This window comes from Clupea harengus, chromosome 23 (assembly GCF_900700415.2).
Source record: "Clupea harengus chromosome 23, Ch_v2.0.2, whole genome shotgun sequence".
Lineage (NCBI taxonomy): Eukaryota > Metazoa > Chordata > Actinopteri > Clupeiformes > Clupeidae > Clupea > Clupea harengus.
Window position 1 is genome coordinate 9,484,392 of NC_045174.1, and position 17,420 is coordinate 9,501,811.

The 17,420-nt window shown below is 42.1% G+C and overlaps 2 protein-coding genes across 3 annotated transcripts; both read right to left on the reverse strand.

Moving 5' to 3' along the window:
* Positions 1-106: 106 nt before the first annotated feature.
* cbx7b (chromobox homolog 7b) lies at positions 107-10,951 on the reverse strand. The gene is made up of 6 exons (XM_012814554.3): positions 10,598-10,951; positions 9,582-9,625; positions 9,412-9,477; positions 9,211-9,277; positions 8,735-9,110; positions 107-2,217 (listed from the first exon to the last, which is right to left on the reverse strand). Exons 1-6 carry the CDS (start codon positions 10,679-10,681, stop codon positions 2,021-2,023), a joined length of 834 nt encoding a protein of 277 aa, XP_012670008.2. The 5' UTR covers positions 10,682-10,951; the 3' UTR covers positions 107-2,020.
* Positions 10,952-11,205: 254 nt separating this feature from the next.
* On the reverse strand, positions 11,206-17,407 carry josd1 (Josephin domain containing 1). 2 transcript variants are annotated; one of them, XM_012814561.3, is made up of 5 exons: positions 17,211-17,405; positions 16,045-16,737; positions 15,183-15,311; positions 14,861-15,055; positions 11,206-12,929 (listed from the first exon to the last, which is right to left on the reverse strand). In XM_012814561.3, exons 2-5 carry the CDS (start codon positions 16,329-16,331, stop codon positions 12,827-12,829), a joined length of 714 nt encoding a protein of 237 aa, XP_012670015.2. In that variant the 5' UTR covers positions 16,332-16,737; positions 17,211-17,405; the 3' UTR covers positions 11,206-12,826. The 2 variants fall into 2 exon arrangements, with proteins under 2 accessions (XP_012670015.2, XP_031417150.1); XM_031561290.2 differs by lacking the exon at positions 11,206-12,929 and adding an exon at positions 12,948-13,119 and having other exon boundaries at positions 17,211-17,407.
* Positions 17,408-17,420: the final 13 nt, after the last annotated feature.

A 17,420-nucleotide genomic window follows, 5' to 3' on the forward strand; every position in this document is an offset into this window, starting at 1 on the left:
CAAACAACCGCTAAAAAGGACACATTTTAATTGAGTTCTCCATCAATCATTCTTTTCATTCTACTGGTACAATTGTGGGCAAGGAAACTCAGACTTTGCCATGAGGAAAGAGTGGACACAAGTTTATTTCACTATAAAAGGCAACAATTGTAACAAGATCCACATACAAAGACTAAAATGTTTATACTGCACAATATCAAGACTTTCCATGGGTGCTCTTTGAAAACCCAGTAGGCTTGCTTCAAACGTCATATTTGAGCAAACCTTACATTACAGGCCTCAGCACACACAATCACCTCCGTTGAAAGACCACTTTGTCAGTCCACCCGTCTCAGCAACAATAACTCTCCCTTATTGAATAATAAAATACATTCAAAATTCACAGGACCCTCAGGATTAAAGTGCCCTTGAGCTAAGGCCGTTCTGAACTCCTAATCTCTACAAACAGACCCCTCCTATAGATGATAACAGATTTTACTGTGGGTTTGACTGGATGTTCATGCCCTTTTCTGAATGGAACTACGCGAACAGTGATGCCACAAGGATGGTTGTGTGCTCAACTCCTGTGGATTTGCTAAAGCTGCATGTCTGAAAGAGAAAGCTTCAAAGTAACAATATTAACAACAAATACTCAAATGTGACAGCAACACGTCCAAAGAACATAATGGGAAGTTGTTTAAAAACATTAAAATCACTGGACTATTAAAAAGAGAAATGAACAAGACAATTCAGCGTTCAACCAAACACCACCACCAGTTGTAAAGGTGTGACACGAACCAACTGGCAAAAATACACACAAAGTCGTTGCATGATCATCACATGACATGAGATGTTAGTCACATGACTACTTGAGATGTCACTGAAAAATGCTTGCCAGAGAAGATGGTGTTCTCAACAGCATACAGAGGTGCCCCTACGCCCAATAGATATGCCCCTACGCCCAATAGAGGTGTGCCCCTACTCCCAATAGAGGTGTGCCCCTACTCCCAATAGAGGTGTACCCCTACTCCCAATAGATATGCCCCTACGCCCAATAGATATGCCCCTACGCCTAATAGATATGCCCCTACTCCCAATTCTGGGGTGCAGCAGGCTGGTTCATCCATAAAGTGCCAAGGAACAGTTTAACACAGCACTGTAGGTTGGTGTCGGGTGGTGTCCCCAGAAATGTCTTGTTCATTTTCTTTTAATAGTGATTTTAATAAACGTTCTTTAACATTCTATTACCCGGATGGATACCTTTGGCCTACATAGCCATAATGTGAAGTTGTTAATGAAGTTGCAAATGACACATGCTGTGGATAATTGTTGATAATGTTTTTTTTTCAGTGCAACAGTCACTGCCAGTGTTTTAGACTTGAACACAGTCAACACCGTGTAAACGAACAATTTCTCATCCAAACTTCTGATATAAAAATGACAACTGCCCCTCTTTCTATCAGTTCTGTGATACTGATGCAGGAAGTTGCATGTCAGCATTGCACCTGGCACTGAAGCAGAATTGACACTATTTGACCATAGATAGATTTGTGAAAGAATTCTGTTTATGAGAAACTACTGACGGGTAATACAAGCACAGCCCAGCACTTCTAAAAATAACTGGGTCCCTCGTCTGTCTTGTATGTTGTAAACATCACTGAAAACAGGGCAGGGTACTACCCAAACTAGATTGAGAGATTCTACAAACAAGCCTCCGGAACTGAAAAAGTTTCTAACTCCATTTGTTATGTTCGCTGGGGCCATCATGCACGCGGGCACAACAAAGAGTGGGCGGAATGAGGATATTAATCTGCTGACTAACTCGGTTCTAACTGTGTTTGCTATGCGCACCTACGTAAGTGTGTACTGTGTCTCAACTGCAAAAATACCTTCGTGAAGGTTTGAGGGAGGGTGTGTCATACAAAAGGACCCTTTTTAAAAATGTGTGTGGCTTAAAAGGCCTAGGCTTTTCTTCCTTACGCACACCCACACCCTCCTCTCCATTTCTCTCCTTTGTCCTTTCATCATTCGCCAGAGCTCCTTAGAATTCCAACCCCCAGCTCCTGAAGAAGCCCTTGGCGGTCAGGGCCTCTTTGAAAGTCACAGTTAGAGAGTTGATGGTGACGTCCGTCACAGTGATGTCCTTTGCGCTCGTGAATGGGCTCCAGCCCTCTGATATCTGGGATGCAGTCACTTCCTCTGGCTGAGCGATGGGTGACCAGCACTTTGATCCAGGTCCTGAGAAAAGCAAATACAAGCTCAAGATCAAGAGGACAACTGGTAAACCAATGCACTGGGGGCCGATTAAAATGGGAGAGCTCAGTTTTTGTAAGAGGGGTGGAGTTGGGGTCCAACAGGCTTCAATTTATTGACATTGCTGCAATGGTGAAATACAGTGGGGAAAATAAGTATTTGAACCCCTGCCGATTTCGCAAGTTTGGCCACTTGCAAAGAAATGTGTGATCTATAATTGTAATGGTAGGTGTATTTTAACAGTGAGAAATAGAATATCAACAAACAAATCCAGAAAACTGCATTTTATAACATTTATGACTGTATTTGTATTTGATGCAGAAAATAAGTATTTGAACCCCCAAGCAAACAGCAAGAATTCTGGCTCCCAATGACCAGTTATGTGCCCAAGAAGCACACAGATTAGTCCTCATTAGGCCTAACAAGGTACACCTGATCTCAACTGGTGACGTGTATAAAAGAAACCTGTCCAAAGAATCAAACTTCACACCTTCAACCTCACCACCATGGGCAAGACCAAAGAGTTGACCAAGGACGTCAGAGATAAGATTGTAGACTTGCACAAGGCTGGAATGGGTTACAAAACCATCGGCAAGCAGCTTGGTGAGAAGCAGACAACTATTGGTGCGATTATTCGTTAATGGAAGCAACACCAAACAACTGTCAATCGCTCTAGGTCTGGGGCTCCATGCAAGATATCCCCTCGTGCGGTATCGGTGATCATCCGAAAGGTGCAGAATAACCCCAGAACTACACAGGGGGAGCTTGTGAATGATCTCAAGGCAGCTGGGACCACAGTCACCAAGAAAACCATTGGCAACACACTACGCCGTAATGGTTTGAAGTACTGCAGCACTCGCAAGGTCCCCCTGCTCAAGGAAGCACATGTACAGGGCCGTCTGAAGTTTGCCAATGAACACTTAAATGATTCTAAGGAGGATTATGAGACAGGGTGTGGTCAGATGAGACCAAAATCAAGCTCTTTGGCATCAACTCGACTTGCCGCGTTTGGAGGGGGAAGAATGCTGAATATGACACCATCCCCACCGTCAAGCATGGAGGTGGAAACATTATGCTTTGGGGCTGTTTCTCTGCCAAGGGTACAGGACGACTCCACTGCATCGAGGGGACTATGGATGGGGCCATGTAACGTGGAATATTGGGCTTAAACCTCATTCCCTCATTCCCTCCCATTGAAAACGCAACCTTAAGGATTTGGAGAGGATCTGCAAAGAGGAGTGGACCAAAATCCCTCCTGAGATGTGTGTAAACCTGGTGACCAACTACAAGAAAAGTCTGACGTCTGTGCTTGCCAAAAAGGGTTATTCCACCAAGTACTAAGTCATGTTTTGCTAGGGGTTCAAATACTTATTTTCTGCATCAAATGCAAATTAAGTCATAAATGTTATAAAATGCAGTTTTCTGGATTTTTTTTGTTGATATTCTGTTTCTCACTGTTAAAATACACCTACTATTACAATTGTAGATCACACATTTCTTTGCAAGTGGTCAAACTTGCGAAATCGGCAGGGGTTCAAATACTTAATTTCCCCACTGTATGTAGCTTTCATTGTCAAAGAACATGAAAACGATTCTTGACATTACATTTTTTGGGCTTGTAGAAAAAAGTCCCATGTCTGATATGCATACCATTTGCCTGTTTCAGACTATACATTCCATTTGTTTACAGCTCGCTTTTTCTGGGAAATGTTAACTGCATTAACACCTTTTAAGACCATGACACAAATAATCCTTTTAAAAGGCGCAGTCCTTGATTATAATCAAATACACTTTTTGTCATATAGAACACATATGGTCCTGTAGCCGTTTGATGTGTCTGTGTGCTCAAAACAACAACAACAACAAAACTCAGCCTTATGAACACACTGTATACTGTTCTACATTACTTGAGTGCTCTTTCCCCACCTAATCCTCTATCAATTTTGTATGCATCATGTATATACCATGTTGTGTTTCATGTATGTATTGTGTACATTTACTGCATGTATGCTGTGTACATTTACCACATGTATGCTAGCATGCTGATCCTGATACGTGTATGATTTCGTCTGTCATGTTCCTGACTGCCCCCTCTCCCTTTTTCTATCTCTACCCGGCCGACTTCAAGCAGATGGGCCCCCCCTTATGTGCCGCGGCTCTGCTTAGCTTTGCTTCTGCCTGTAAATGTGAAGAATTTGCACAATTTCTCAATAGCAAAATAACATCAATTAGAGCTGGTATTGTCAGGAACACCAGGGATACATATGATTGAACTCTGTAAGATTGTAAGACAGAGAAAACCGTCAACTTTCACCGGTGTTTTCCTGACTAAATAATAAAAAAAAAAATGTCCATTCCCCAATGCTTTTAAAAACTGCTGTTGTGAAACCACTACTGAACAAACCAAATCTAGATAATGCTGTGCTCAGTAATGACAGGCCTATATCGAACCTGCCCTTTACTTTTTTCAAGTATCTTGCTCATAGTTTTAAACAACTTTGTAAATAAAAGTTCCATTCAGGTTTTAAATGTAAACCCAGTAAAGAGACTGCTCTCACTAAAATAGTAATCGATCATAGATTGTAGATGTAGACTGCTGCCGCAAACAAGGTCTCAATTCGTATTTAGGTAGATTTCAGTGCTGCATTTGATACAATCAACCACAATATGTTATTCAATCGACTAGAAAACTGGGGTTGTCTCTGATTGTGCCCTTAACTGGTTTCAAACTTACATTACAGAGACAATATATGTTAGCCTTGGAGATATATACAAATATCAAAGACACATATTGTTTGGTGTTGCACAAGGAAGCGGTCTCAGTGCTCATCTCTTTTCATTATACTATAACAATTATGCTACCACTTGGTAATACCATCAGAGAACACAATATTAACTTCCATAGCTATGCTGATTATACACAACTATACATTTCTGTCAAGCCTAATAATCCCTGCTACCTGTCTGTCTGCAATCCACCAATGGATGAGCAATAACTTTTTTAAATTAAATGAAGACAAAACAGAAATACTCTTAATTGCTCCCAAAGCCAAAAGAAATGCAATTTTAGAACCTTTTAAATTATTTTATCTTTTACTTACTTTTATTCTTTTAAAGTTTTTTATTCTCTTACTTATATGATTTTAAATCGTTTTCTTCTTTTTACTGGTTTGATTTTTCCCTTGGTCTGAGTGACTAAAGTACTTTGAGCTGCGCTACCTGTAGGAAAAGTGCTATACAAATTAAGTTTATTAAATTATTATTATTATAATCCAACATGTGGCTCCAACAATGAATTTAATGTGGTTAGCATTCATAGCCCACAATTCTCTCCAGATGATCTTTCTCTTCTTAACATTACACAAGTTCATCCATTGGCCTTGCTGTGCCTGAGAAGCTTCTGGTCCAGTTTCCTCTTCTTGCTTGTGAACAAAGCTGGTTACCATCTGCCTCCTCTCTAGTAATGTGGCCTTACCCCATGCTTTCCTACTGTCACCTAACCCAAACCCTGCTCTTCCACTCTGCACCTGCCCAATGATATCTCTATGCTGTAATGCACCTTGTGTATGTTAAACCACTTGTTGTGGATTTCACCCCATCCCTGTTTTCATTGTTGGAGCAGTGTTCTTGACCACTGGATCCTTCAACTGTGACAAAATCAATTCCAGTCTGGTCACAGTGGTCCAGTCTGCTTCTCTCAAATTTCTCCAAATTACAACAAAGAACCACAATTTCAATTTACCAATCAAGAAGGGCTTATCAATGGTACCGCTAGCCTATACAATTAATTGTCTAAGCTCTTCAACCTGTCCTCGGTCAATCAAGCTGGAATTGTACCACCTGCCTGAACTCTTCACCGGTTTCTCTACAATAGGAGGAGTCACCTCACCATCGATATAAAAACTCTCTTCTACCAGTTTCCCCTTACTGATAAGATAAACTTCCACATTTGCTAGGTTTCACTTTCATCCTTATCCATTTCAGATTGTAATTCAACTTGGCTAACAGCCAACGGGTGCATGGAGCAGTTGTTGTAAGTGTCTTCAGGTTGTCTATATAAACTCAGATGGGATGCAACCGGGTGACATCCTGCAGTCTCCCACCACTAACAACACATTGAGATGCCCCTTATCATTAACTCCGTTGCCATGGTGAAATCCAATGGTGAAAAGGTGCATCCAGTGATGTTAACTATCTCCAAATGCTGTCAGGATGTGGTGTAGTTACTTGTACTGAAGCACAACTGAATATCCTAAAAATATGCTTTGACCAAAGCTGAAATCTTTTCAGGGACCTGAAAATAACTGAATGCCTTCCACAACAGACTGTTAGGCACCGATCCAAATCCAAAGATACTCCTCCAGGTACTTTCTTTCAACTATCAAACGTCCTGGTTCCTCGAGTGAATAAAGACTTCACAAACTTCACAAAAATATCCTTGTATGCAGCCCTAGCTTGTTCTTCTTCCATCTGAGGAGCTCCGCCCTCCTTAGCGTAGCCAAAGCCAAAGACCTTCTCTCTGTTCATCTGCTCGCTTCTTCGGTGGTCTCCTCTCTCGAATCAGCCTTTCTATTTCGACCGGTCATCTTGACTTAACCTTGCTTTTCCTTCATAGCTTTCTGACAAACTCCATATCTTTCCATGCCATAATTATAGAGGACCTCACCCATGCGATTCCACTTACTCTCTGCTGTACCCTTCAATCCTTCTGAAAATCTTTAAAAAAAATCATCATTAATGCAACTCCATGCTTTGACTTCAGAAACCCCTGGTCATCTAACTTTTGGTTTCTGTTTCCTTCCTAATCTGCTTGAACTGTCCCTGCAGTTCAACAGCTGCATGATGTCCACCATTCTGTGCAGGTGTGCCATATCCTCCTTCAGCTGTAGCAGTGGTACTGATATTCTGTGTTTGGCACTCAACCGCCTCAAGTGGTTATACTTCGACCGACTGACAATAAAGTGGCCCTATTCTCTTTTATCCAGGCATTTTTTCCTCCTCTAGTGGATCCTCAAGCCTTTCAGTGGTTTCCTTCTTCCATCCACTTCTACAAACATCTGAAGAGCTTTCACTTTATCCCCTGAAATGGCTGTATCCATATTCATCCCCTTTCTCATAGTTGAAGCCATGTAGTCTGCCTGTGAGTCATCCATTACCCCTGCTCTCAATGGTATTCTGTTGGTCTGATCCTCTGTAGCTTATTTGGGTGCATCTACCTGGCTGTATTTGCCACAGATGCTGTTGCAGGTTGCTAGCCCAAAGTAGCCCCAGTGAGGTCTATTCCCTCCTGCCAGATGTCTTTCCAAGCCGTCACATGGTATTTTTTACCTTGTTGTCAGCTGCCCTACTCACAGCAGTCACTGGCTGCTCTGGACAGGTAATTTTAGTTATACACAGGAAATGCTAAATTCCTTGTGCTATTGGTTGGGGACTTCCCACAGCTGCCATATCTCTCACCATCACATGCAATTACTCATACCCAACAACCTAGCCTAAGCATTCTAACAACAGGGTGAACAACCTTCATACGAAACGTAACCATACTTACCACAACAACAACAACAATAACAAAGGTGGCTTCGTGAGCATTTCACTGGGGTTGTACCTTCCTTCGTCAGTTTTTCAATTAATTAAGCCCATGACACCATCAGAAGGCTCAACAGTGGTGTCTGGCTTTCTAGACCCCCCCCCCCTTCCATTCTCACAATGGAATAAGACACATGTCAATACCACAGAAAACAACAGATACACCTCAAGATACACCTCGAAAAAATGTCACATGCATATCTCAAGCGTCTGAACGATGCACTAATTATCTAAACATCAATCTCATTATACTATGGCAGGACACAGGCTATCCAGGGTAAGGGGTGGGAGGGTTGGGGTTAACCCTAAGGGTAGAAATTGGAATACGGACCCAGGTTAAGGCAAGGGAAAGGGTTGGGATGGGAGAACCCCCCAGGATTACAAACCCAGACTATGGTAATGGGAATAAAATGGGAACCCTGGTCTTCGCTACAACAGGCTTCTTCACATATTACAGGTTAATTCACATGCCCCCAAATAGTCTATATTTGTCTCAGCTATAACCACTGGCTTGTTTATCAGCAGCCCCAGACAACTACTTTAAAGTTCCTTTGAGTGGCCTGTCATTAACTGGCAAAGAGTTAACCTCAAGACTTTTATTCTCAAACAAACACGCCAATGATTTGTAAAAACCTGATTTATTGAAGTAAAATAAACCTTCATTGACCTTACTCTCCAGACAACGACAAAGGTTAAGCTTAGTCCTTGTCTGTGAAGCAGAGCCCACACATCTGATCAACTGACATGGTAAACTATGAATTAATGCTGGATTCGGGAGCTTTGCTGGTGGTATGCCCAGTAGAGCCACCTACAGTGCTGGAGGGTTGACAAACAGCACTGCCATATCCCGAGGCAATTGTGATCAAGGTCAGTGTGATGATTATGTGTGCTCTGCCTGACCAACTAACACACTTACTGCTAAGAGCATCTCCCTGCATCGCCATTTCCCCTTCGGCCTCCTCCGGCCCATTCTCATCATCATCTTCATTGTCACCATCCTCCTCATCCTCATCCTCCTCCTCCTCCTCCTCCTCTTCCCAGTCCTCTTCTGACAGTCCCTGGGAAGGTGTGGGTGTCTGTGGGTGACTGGGAACGCACACGTACTGTGCCAGCCTCTGTTTGTTCTTGTGCTGGGCTAGCCCGTCATAGAGACCCCCTCCAGCCAACTGGTAGTGCTGGTCTGTGGAGGTGGGTGACTCTGGGTCCAGCGTTCGTGTGAGGGAGAGCCGCAAGCGGGCTGGGGGCTGTGTCAGAGGCTTGTGTGCACTTCGCAGATCCATGGCGTAGACATTCTAGAAGCAAACAAGAGACGGTAGATGAGCATGAAAGAAGAGAGGAACTAATATTCCTAACTCCGTTAACACAATGGATATGGTTGGCACTTGAGTGAACCTGCAGAAGCAGCTTTTTGGGCTTCGGTCCTCTTTTCCGGTAACCCAGTGCCCTGTCTCTCTGCTCCCTGCAGTATGGGTGAGACAGACCGAGATGAGGAGAGAGGGGAGGGAAGGGCGAAAACATGTACAGTAACAAAGGGTTTCATAGTGCTTTTACAGTGCAAGAAGTTGGCTTCCAATGAGGGTTACGTGAACTCACTTCTCCTCATAGACAAGAACCAGACGTGGGTCCAGAATGTGTTCAGAAGGTTCCCATGTACTGTACCTATGATACAGGAGGGGGTTGTTAATCATTTCCCCCAACGTAATACAATATATATAAGACTTTAATGTCCATTACATTATTATCTTAAAAATTATATTACTTACTTAGGGGGCCATCCCTTCCACTTCAGCAAATACTCCACATGCCCCTATGGAAGATGAGGAGAAAGTAAAACGGCAAACGTTTATATGTCTATGGGCAAATGGAAGGTGACGTTATCCCAGTGAATTTCCTGGTATGACATCATCGAACACGAGCGCACTCCTGCCCGTCAAAAAGCACATCCTAGGGGCGCTCAAACGCCGCAAATAGCTCACAACATCCAAACATTCTAGAATATTTTGAGAGGCCCTTGTGTTGGCGAAGCAAGGAAAAGTGGGAAATGTAGGCAATGAGAATATCAACGGCGCGTGCATCCCCTCTACAGTTCCCGTTCCCACATCATGACGTTTACCGGCGCACGCTCCAAGAAGCATGTTTACTTCCACATTGACTTTTCACAACTAGCCTATAGATATCTGTCATGTAATTCATAGCAAGAGACACATTAAATATTAATGGCCTATATTAATAAAGCTACTCCAATGACAACCATTTTTGTGACCAGTTTTCTGCGACGTCATCTTAAATATAGCCTGTAGTAAAATGAATAACGGGTTACATGACATTTGTAAACTAGAAATGAGTTGACAGACTTCACCAGTACATGCTGCCAGTGGGACAAAACAGCTGAATTCACTATCTCTTCGCATATGCCGTTTTATTACGCTTCGCAGAATAACGTTGCAGGAAATACAGATTCAAACGTAGCTAACGAGACGCAGCACAAGGGTTTCCTAACGTTGTGTAACCAAATTCACGTGTCTGTTGGGTTACCGTAGCATGTAGGTTTATGCAATGGCAACGCACTCCTACTTTAAAGGGGCACTCCCGAGTTCCCGCCCCCATATATATCTAATGGCTTAAAACAGTAACAGAACTAAACTAGTGTGTCGTGCGTGCTATTGGTTACCTACGCAGGGCATTTGTATAGAAAACTGCTATATTGTTAGTTAGAATTTGAAATATGTGGCTGTCATTTCACTAAATTTACCAAAGGTGTTCCCTAGCGGCTTATTACCTTTCTTATTCTTTTTTTGATGATGGACTCCACAGCAAACACTTGTTCCCCAATAGCTGACAGCTCCATTCCTGTCAAGTTCATTCTTCGTATGTTCCCAGAAAATAGTTGCTGCTGTTTTCTCGCTAAATGCGTTCCTCTCCTCCACAAAATAACAGTAACAATCAGAGCAATACAAGCATTCACTAAAGATTTCCCCTTCTAATTCCTGATCTTTTTTCGGTTCAGTTTCGATGCTCTGCTGCCTGTTCCATCAGCTTTTACTATATCTATCTGTGTATGGAATGACTTTTCAAATCTGCGACACATCTGCACTGTTGGGCGCGTCCCCGTGCTACCCAAGCGCGTTCGCCACTCGAATCTCATCTACGGCAATTTGCCGGCGCGAAACTGAGGTTACATTGGTTCGCGCACGTCACTGACAGATCGCCTTCCGCGTATGGATGTCTAACTGTATAAATATTGCTGCTGTAACAGGGACAGTAAGTTAAAGACCTTAACGAGAGTATCGCATTGAGCGACATGTTTTGGTAGTAGGCCCTCGCAGAGACATGCTATGAGGTTTAAGCTTTTACTTTGGAATCTTTAAGGATGACAGCATACATTTATTAAAGTGCCAATACAAGCATTTTATTTGCGTAACGAAAAACAAAACATACACACAAGTACATTTTAACCAAACGCCCCAAATAAAAAAGGGCAACAGTGACAGATTGTCATGGCAAATAATCAATCAAACAAACAAACAAAAAAAAACATTACTACCCTTTTCCCAAAGCACCATGGTATGTGTAGTGTGGAATGTTGAGCCTTTGAACTCGGATGTCCAATCATGGTTCTTTGGGACTTCAATTTAGCCACCTCATAGAGTGGAATGCTCTCATTACTACATATGATATTGCATTTCTTTTAAATGAGAAACTACATATAGTCAAGAGGAGGAGAGAACTTAAGGGCCGGTATTCCACTCCTCTTCAAGTAGAGTTATATATTTTAGGTCACCATTTGAGGCCATATCAGTTCCATTCCTTGTTTGATAACCCAGTGCCAAATACCAAACAACAGCAAATACCAAACACTGCAAACAACTCACCATCATCATCATCATCATCACTGCTTCAGCCTTCTCAATGACAAGTCTTATTTCGGCAAGAAACGCTGCCACTTACAAAACAAATGTCAACTTCAATCTCTGTTTTGAACTTTCACATTGACTGACCCAAAGTACATTTTTGACAAAGCTAACTTGTATGCATTTTGTAAAAACATAAAGTTCTCATCCATGAATTAAAAAAATATGGCATTTTTGGCAAGTGAACAAGAGATATCGGTATTCCTGAAGGGCCTACACAACTTACTGGTCAACTTTTGAATTCAGTACAGTGTTGTAAGGGATCAACAGAGCTGATCTGCATGCACTGGAGGCTTTAGAGTAACAATCTCATTGTAACAGAACCTCCCATAATGTGAATCTAACATCCATTGAAGGCGTCATCATGCTTTACTGCATTACACAGGGTACTTCTTATCAGTAACTATATAACTTCATATGGAAAGATAACGTTTTTACACAGGCAATTCTGGGTGTTTCTTTCCAAGCAGTTGTGGATGAGCTGGAACAAGGCTAAAAACACTTCAGTGAAATTACTCCTCTGTCTTTTGGGGCGAGAAAGAGTGTCTTGTTTGCCTAGCAAACAAATCCTACCGTGAGCAGTGACACAAGAGGTTGAGAACTGAGAGGAGAGATGCTGACGCATCGAGAGAGAGAGGCAGAGGGAGAAGGCTACAGGGACAACGATGTGGTACAGATGTATAAAGACTTCTCACTTTCAAATTAGACCATAGAAAATCAAAAGTAACATTGAAAAATACTCCATAGTTTTATATATATATATATATATATATATATATATATATATATATATATATATATATATATACATACACATACTGTAATTCCAAACACCAAACATAATCGTCATCAATAAGTATAGTGTTGTGAATTCTTGAATGTGATTTGCAAATCCCTGTGTGTCCATTACCTTCACTGCTCCCGTCTGATTGGCCTGAGTCCAGCAGTGGGCGTGTAAACAGAAGAAGGGGCTGGCCAGTGTGCTTCTGTGATTGGTGGAGTGGAAATCCTAACTGCTAGGAAAAAGGTTCCCTGATTGGACCAACCTTCCCTCCTGAGCCACTGCTGGAGTGAGACGAAAAAGCTGTAAGAGACATTCAAGAGGCATCAGACCTCCATGTCTGATGGACCTCAACCTCCTCTGGCACCACCAGAAGGAGTTCACAGTTCTTCCCTCGAAGCTGGTGACGCAGGAACTTCCTGTTGTCATTGCCACAGAGGGAAAGGAAAAAAAAAACAGAATGACCTTGATGTATTCACATGACACCTGAGGTGCATCCCATACCGTTATTTGCATGCTTCTTCTGTCCTCCTTCCTCGGTCCTTCAGCTCGTGCCCTGGAAATTGTTCAAAGTGTGATGTCATGATGGAGGTCTCATTTCTCTAATGGCTGCCAGAGGAGATAAGGAACGAGGAGGGAGGAAGGAGGACAGAAGACCTATGAGTGAGGAAACACAAAAGCATCCTATACAGAACTCTTTTTAAAGATGGGTCTTATGTCTGTGGTTACAAGGCGTGAAGAGTCCTTTTTGGTGCCTCTAGGCAAAGATTTCAGAATGTGTGAGGTATAGCCCAAGGTGAAAATTCCTCTCCCCTGTTTTTCCTACGCTTTCTTCATATCTGTCAGCCTACAATTTAAAATAAGATGTAGCCGTTTATGAATGAAGAGAAATTATCAGTCAAATGTTGCCTACATGATCGTATTGAAAAAAACAAAAAAAACATTCAAAACATGTCATGAGGGCAGCAAAATATCACACCTCATTAACAGGATTAGTTAAGAGATTTTCCATGCTTTATCAGATTTCAACAGCTGTAGTATGGTATGCCTTCTATCTAGGGAAACATTGTCTACAATGTCAGACTTCGACATAAACTAATTCTGAATTGAATTAGGCCTAAAATAATTGAAGCTTTCCCTTCTTAACATGCTGTTTTTAGAAGGTTGGTTTATATGAATAATACTTGCCGACGTGCAATAGTGTCTTTCTTTTGCACTGTAATAACTGGTATTCTTCTGTACTCTATTCAGATTGGAATCCATGTTATAACATGTGTAGCTTAGTTTATGGATTTGAATCGAGACCTCTGCAATTGTGATGTTAGCATTTGGCATAATAGACAAAGAAAATAATGATGCTGAATAATACAATTAAATATTGACCTGTGTCAATGTAGGCACAAATCATTGCAACAACCCGTATTATTCATTATTATCTGTTGCCTCTCCAATGACATTTACATAGGCTACAGTACAAGTTAGGTTTTGATTGACTTCTTATAATAATAATACTACATCACATTTATAAAGCTTTTCAAAGTTCTCAAAGACGCTTAAATATGCTGTATATCATACCATATTATATTTATCTATATTTATATTACCATTTGCACATACTCTGCACTCTTCTACTTTGCACTTCTGGTTAGATGCTAACTGCATTTCGTTGCCTCAGTACCTGTACTCTGTGCAATGACAATAAAGTTGAATCTAATCTAATCTAATCTGTATATAATTATAGATCCATTAGGTCTACCAAGAGGTGATGCTCTTGGGTCATCAGTAATTGATCTTAAAAGTGATGCTTGAGTGAGCAAGCACATCTCATTTCTCATGTATGTCTGTCCTTGATTGCTCCATCCTCCTTGCATTTCTCCCTCATTTCCTTCATGTTTTTATCAGAGGAAAGGGCTAGGATGGAAGGAAATGATAACCAACTTTGATTTTACAAAGTAGAGCCTCCTAGTGGATTCTCTAGGTACTGAAGGTTATTTTTCACCTGATAACATTTGAGAATGTATTGACCAATGTTGTACAATGGTTTTTAGAAACTTCTGAACATCAGTTCAAAGGAGCTGACAGAGGAGCAAGGCATACGATGTAGCACTGAATGCTGGTAATATACATGAAGCAACACAAATTCAAGCTTGTATTAAAAAACCTGAAGTCATGCAGCATTTGTGATGCCCCTATATTGTGGCCATATGGCCTTCTTCAATGCCTAGCAGTAAAACAACCTAAGTGATGAGCTCAATACCCATGAATCCTCAGCATTGTGATATACCTTCAAACATGGCCCAATGACTTTGCACTACAACAGCCCCTCAAAATGGAAAATAATTCCTAGTACCTGAGATCGTCAGCTGTTCCTATGGCATGAGGACTCCGCAGTTTGGAGTCCAAGTTGTAGAAGACACCCCCAACTTCCCGCACTCCAATCCAGTGCTGCCTTTTCAGTGGCAGCCGTAACGGACCCCAGCGCAGGTTTGACGGCACATTCAGTATAAAGCCAGTAACGTTGGGCAGAGAAATGCTTCCAACATCCCTATAGATACAAGAGTGTTTACATGATGACTGGCAGAGACCATGCATATGTATTGAGTGTACTGAAACATTAAATAAATAAATAATAATACAGTGGCATTATAATGAAGACTGAGACCAGCGATTACCTTCTCTTATCCCACCACACGGCCTCAAAGCCACGAGTCTGCAGGGCAGCCATGATGACGTTCACGTCATAGTTCCCATTACCCAGCATGCTCTTTTTGTGTGGCGTCACCAAAGTGCTGGGGGAGAGTCTTGAGGAAAGAAAACAAATATGCAGGCAAGAAAGTGAGGATGTGTGAGAGAAAAACAGGAGAGAAAGAGAGAAAGAGAGAGAGTACAGATGAGGTTAAGATCTCTTCCACTGCCAGCTTCTTTATTTAAGTCCAAGTGTATATTGCTATTTTATTAAACATGTGCATTCTGCCAAAAGGATAATTTCCCACTGTTTTGCTCTGCTGGGAATCTCTGTTTGTAATAGCTGGCATTATTATATTATATTATAGCTGGCTACTTATAACACCGTTCACCACCACCACCAAAAAAGGCACAGCCAATATATCAGCTGTTTTTTCAGACACCGTTATTCAGGACTACTGCCAAAATGTTTTCGTTTCAGACCTCCCTCAACAGCATCAATTGAATGTTAACAGTTTATCAGTGTATGCAGAAGCTGACAGGACAAATTCAATAACAGCGCTGGAGAGACACCAGGAGGATGGTTGTGAATTAGTGATCTGTAGCGTTGGTGCTTAATCATGTTCTTGGGGATGCACAGTACTGCTTGTCTTAGGTCTATCTATTTAATGAACTTAACATTCCTGATTACAAACCCTGTAATGAGTCTGATGAATCAGGTGTGTTCAAGCTACGAAACCTAAAAAGTGCAGTGCAGCACATTCCCAGGTGAACTATTGAACAGCTTGTGCTCCTGCTGATAAGCCCTCTTCCCCTTTGTTTTAACCTGCAATATTCCCATTTCCTTACCTCTGGTAGATTTCCTGCAACGCGTCTCGGGTGAAGGCCGCTCCATCTTGGAAGACGTTGTTGAGCGCGTGAAGGGCACAGAGCTCCCGCCGCTGTTTCTCGTGGTAAATGGCAGGAGGTGGCGGAGGGGTGATGGGCACGGCGGAATCTGTCCCTTCTTCCCTGTCTGGCCTACTGCCAGCACCTTCTTCATTCCCTTTCTGCTTGCTCACCTTCCATGGCATACAACCCAGCTCCTGAAGACCTCCTACCCCCCTCCCCTTACCAGAACATGGCGCACTCCCCATTCCTTTCCACTGCTATGCCAACACTACCATCTCCACAACAACTTTTCAGTTGCCTGAGGGTGTGTGGCAAGGGGAGGGGATGGTAGTCACTTGGCAAAATGGAAAGCCAGGTCTCCCTGGCTACTCAGACCTGATGATGTTATCAGGAGAGAGGGACTGATATGGTACAGCTTGGAGCCAGGCGGTGAACTTTCAACTGTGTTTATCTTCTTTGGTATGGCTCCATTTTGTGTCTGTTGCAAACTTTTGCTTTAGGACTCATAGAATTGCAGTTCTTCCCATGTCGGTGGTTATCACAGACACTAACATGACAGTTTCAGCTGTCCTCTGAATGGACTGAAAGGGAAGCGAAAGCTTGGCTCGTGGAGCAAAAACTCGAGTCAAAAGTTCTTCAAGTCAGATGTTGCTGAGGAGACAGAAACGAAGGAAATGTTATTGGTCTCATAACGTGGTTTTACAGAGAAAAGCCAAATTACAACATTTGTAAACACCACAGAAGCACAACACATAGAGGAAACTACTTTAGTTAGAACGAGATGAAATAGGTTTGTAGTAGTGAACTTAAAAGCAGATAACGTTTGTGATGAGGGGGGTCAAACATTTCAACCAGCTGATTGGCTATGACTGCTAGCAGCAGCAGCCACGGTAGGAAACAGAAATCAAGAGGCCAGGACAGCCACGTTTCATACAACCTAACATTTCACGGAGGATTATCAAACACACGCTAAAATGCAAAACATATACGAAATATGGTAATTTGCAGCTTTTATTCCATTAATATATTTGTTCGTAGTGGTGTGTAGAGTAGCCTACTCGTTTGATTACATTAGGCAAAAGCGACCAAAACACACATTCGTGGTTTATCACCACTTCACTTACTTGTGTCTTAATGCGGAGTAGCTGTGTATGGACTGGTAATATCCTTCTGATTTGTGTTCTCTTCTCTTTCCTTGGGTTGTTTATTCCTTTGTCTTTACCACTTTTCCTTATAGCACTCTAACATGAGCATGCGCACAACGTAATTTGCCTTTTGCTGGCTTGTCACAGTCTGCGTCACGCACTACATGCGTACTGTGGTCCCTCCCTAAA

Excerpts from the sequence above, each read along its gene's own strand:
- cbx7b (XM_012814554.3), bottom strand. The coding sequence starts at position 10,681 with ATGAACTTGACAGGAATGGAGCTGTCAGCTATTGGGGAACAAGTGTTT. Across the intron at positions 9,626-10,597 it reads TCAAAAAAAGAATAAGAAAG|GGGCATGTGGAGTATTTGCT; the intron begins GTAATAAGCCGC and ends CATCTTCCATAG. Across the intron at positions 9,478-9,581 it reads TGGAAGGGATGGCCCCCTAA|GTACAGTACATGGGAACCTT; the intron begins GTAAGTAATATA and ends CCTGTATCATAG.
- josd1 (XM_012814561.3), bottom strand. The coding sequence starts at position 16,331 with ATGGGGAGTGCGCCATGTTCTGGTAAGGGGAGGGGGGTAGGAGGTCTT. Across the intron at positions 15,312-16,044 it reads TTGCAGGAAATCTACCAGAG|ACTCTCCCCCAGCACTTTGG; the intron begins GTAAGGAAATGG and ends TCTTTCCTCAAG. Across the intron at positions 12,930-14,860 it reads GGAACAGCTGACGATCTCAG|GAAGTTCCTGCGTCACCAGC; the intron begins GTACTAGGAATT and ends CAATGACAACAG.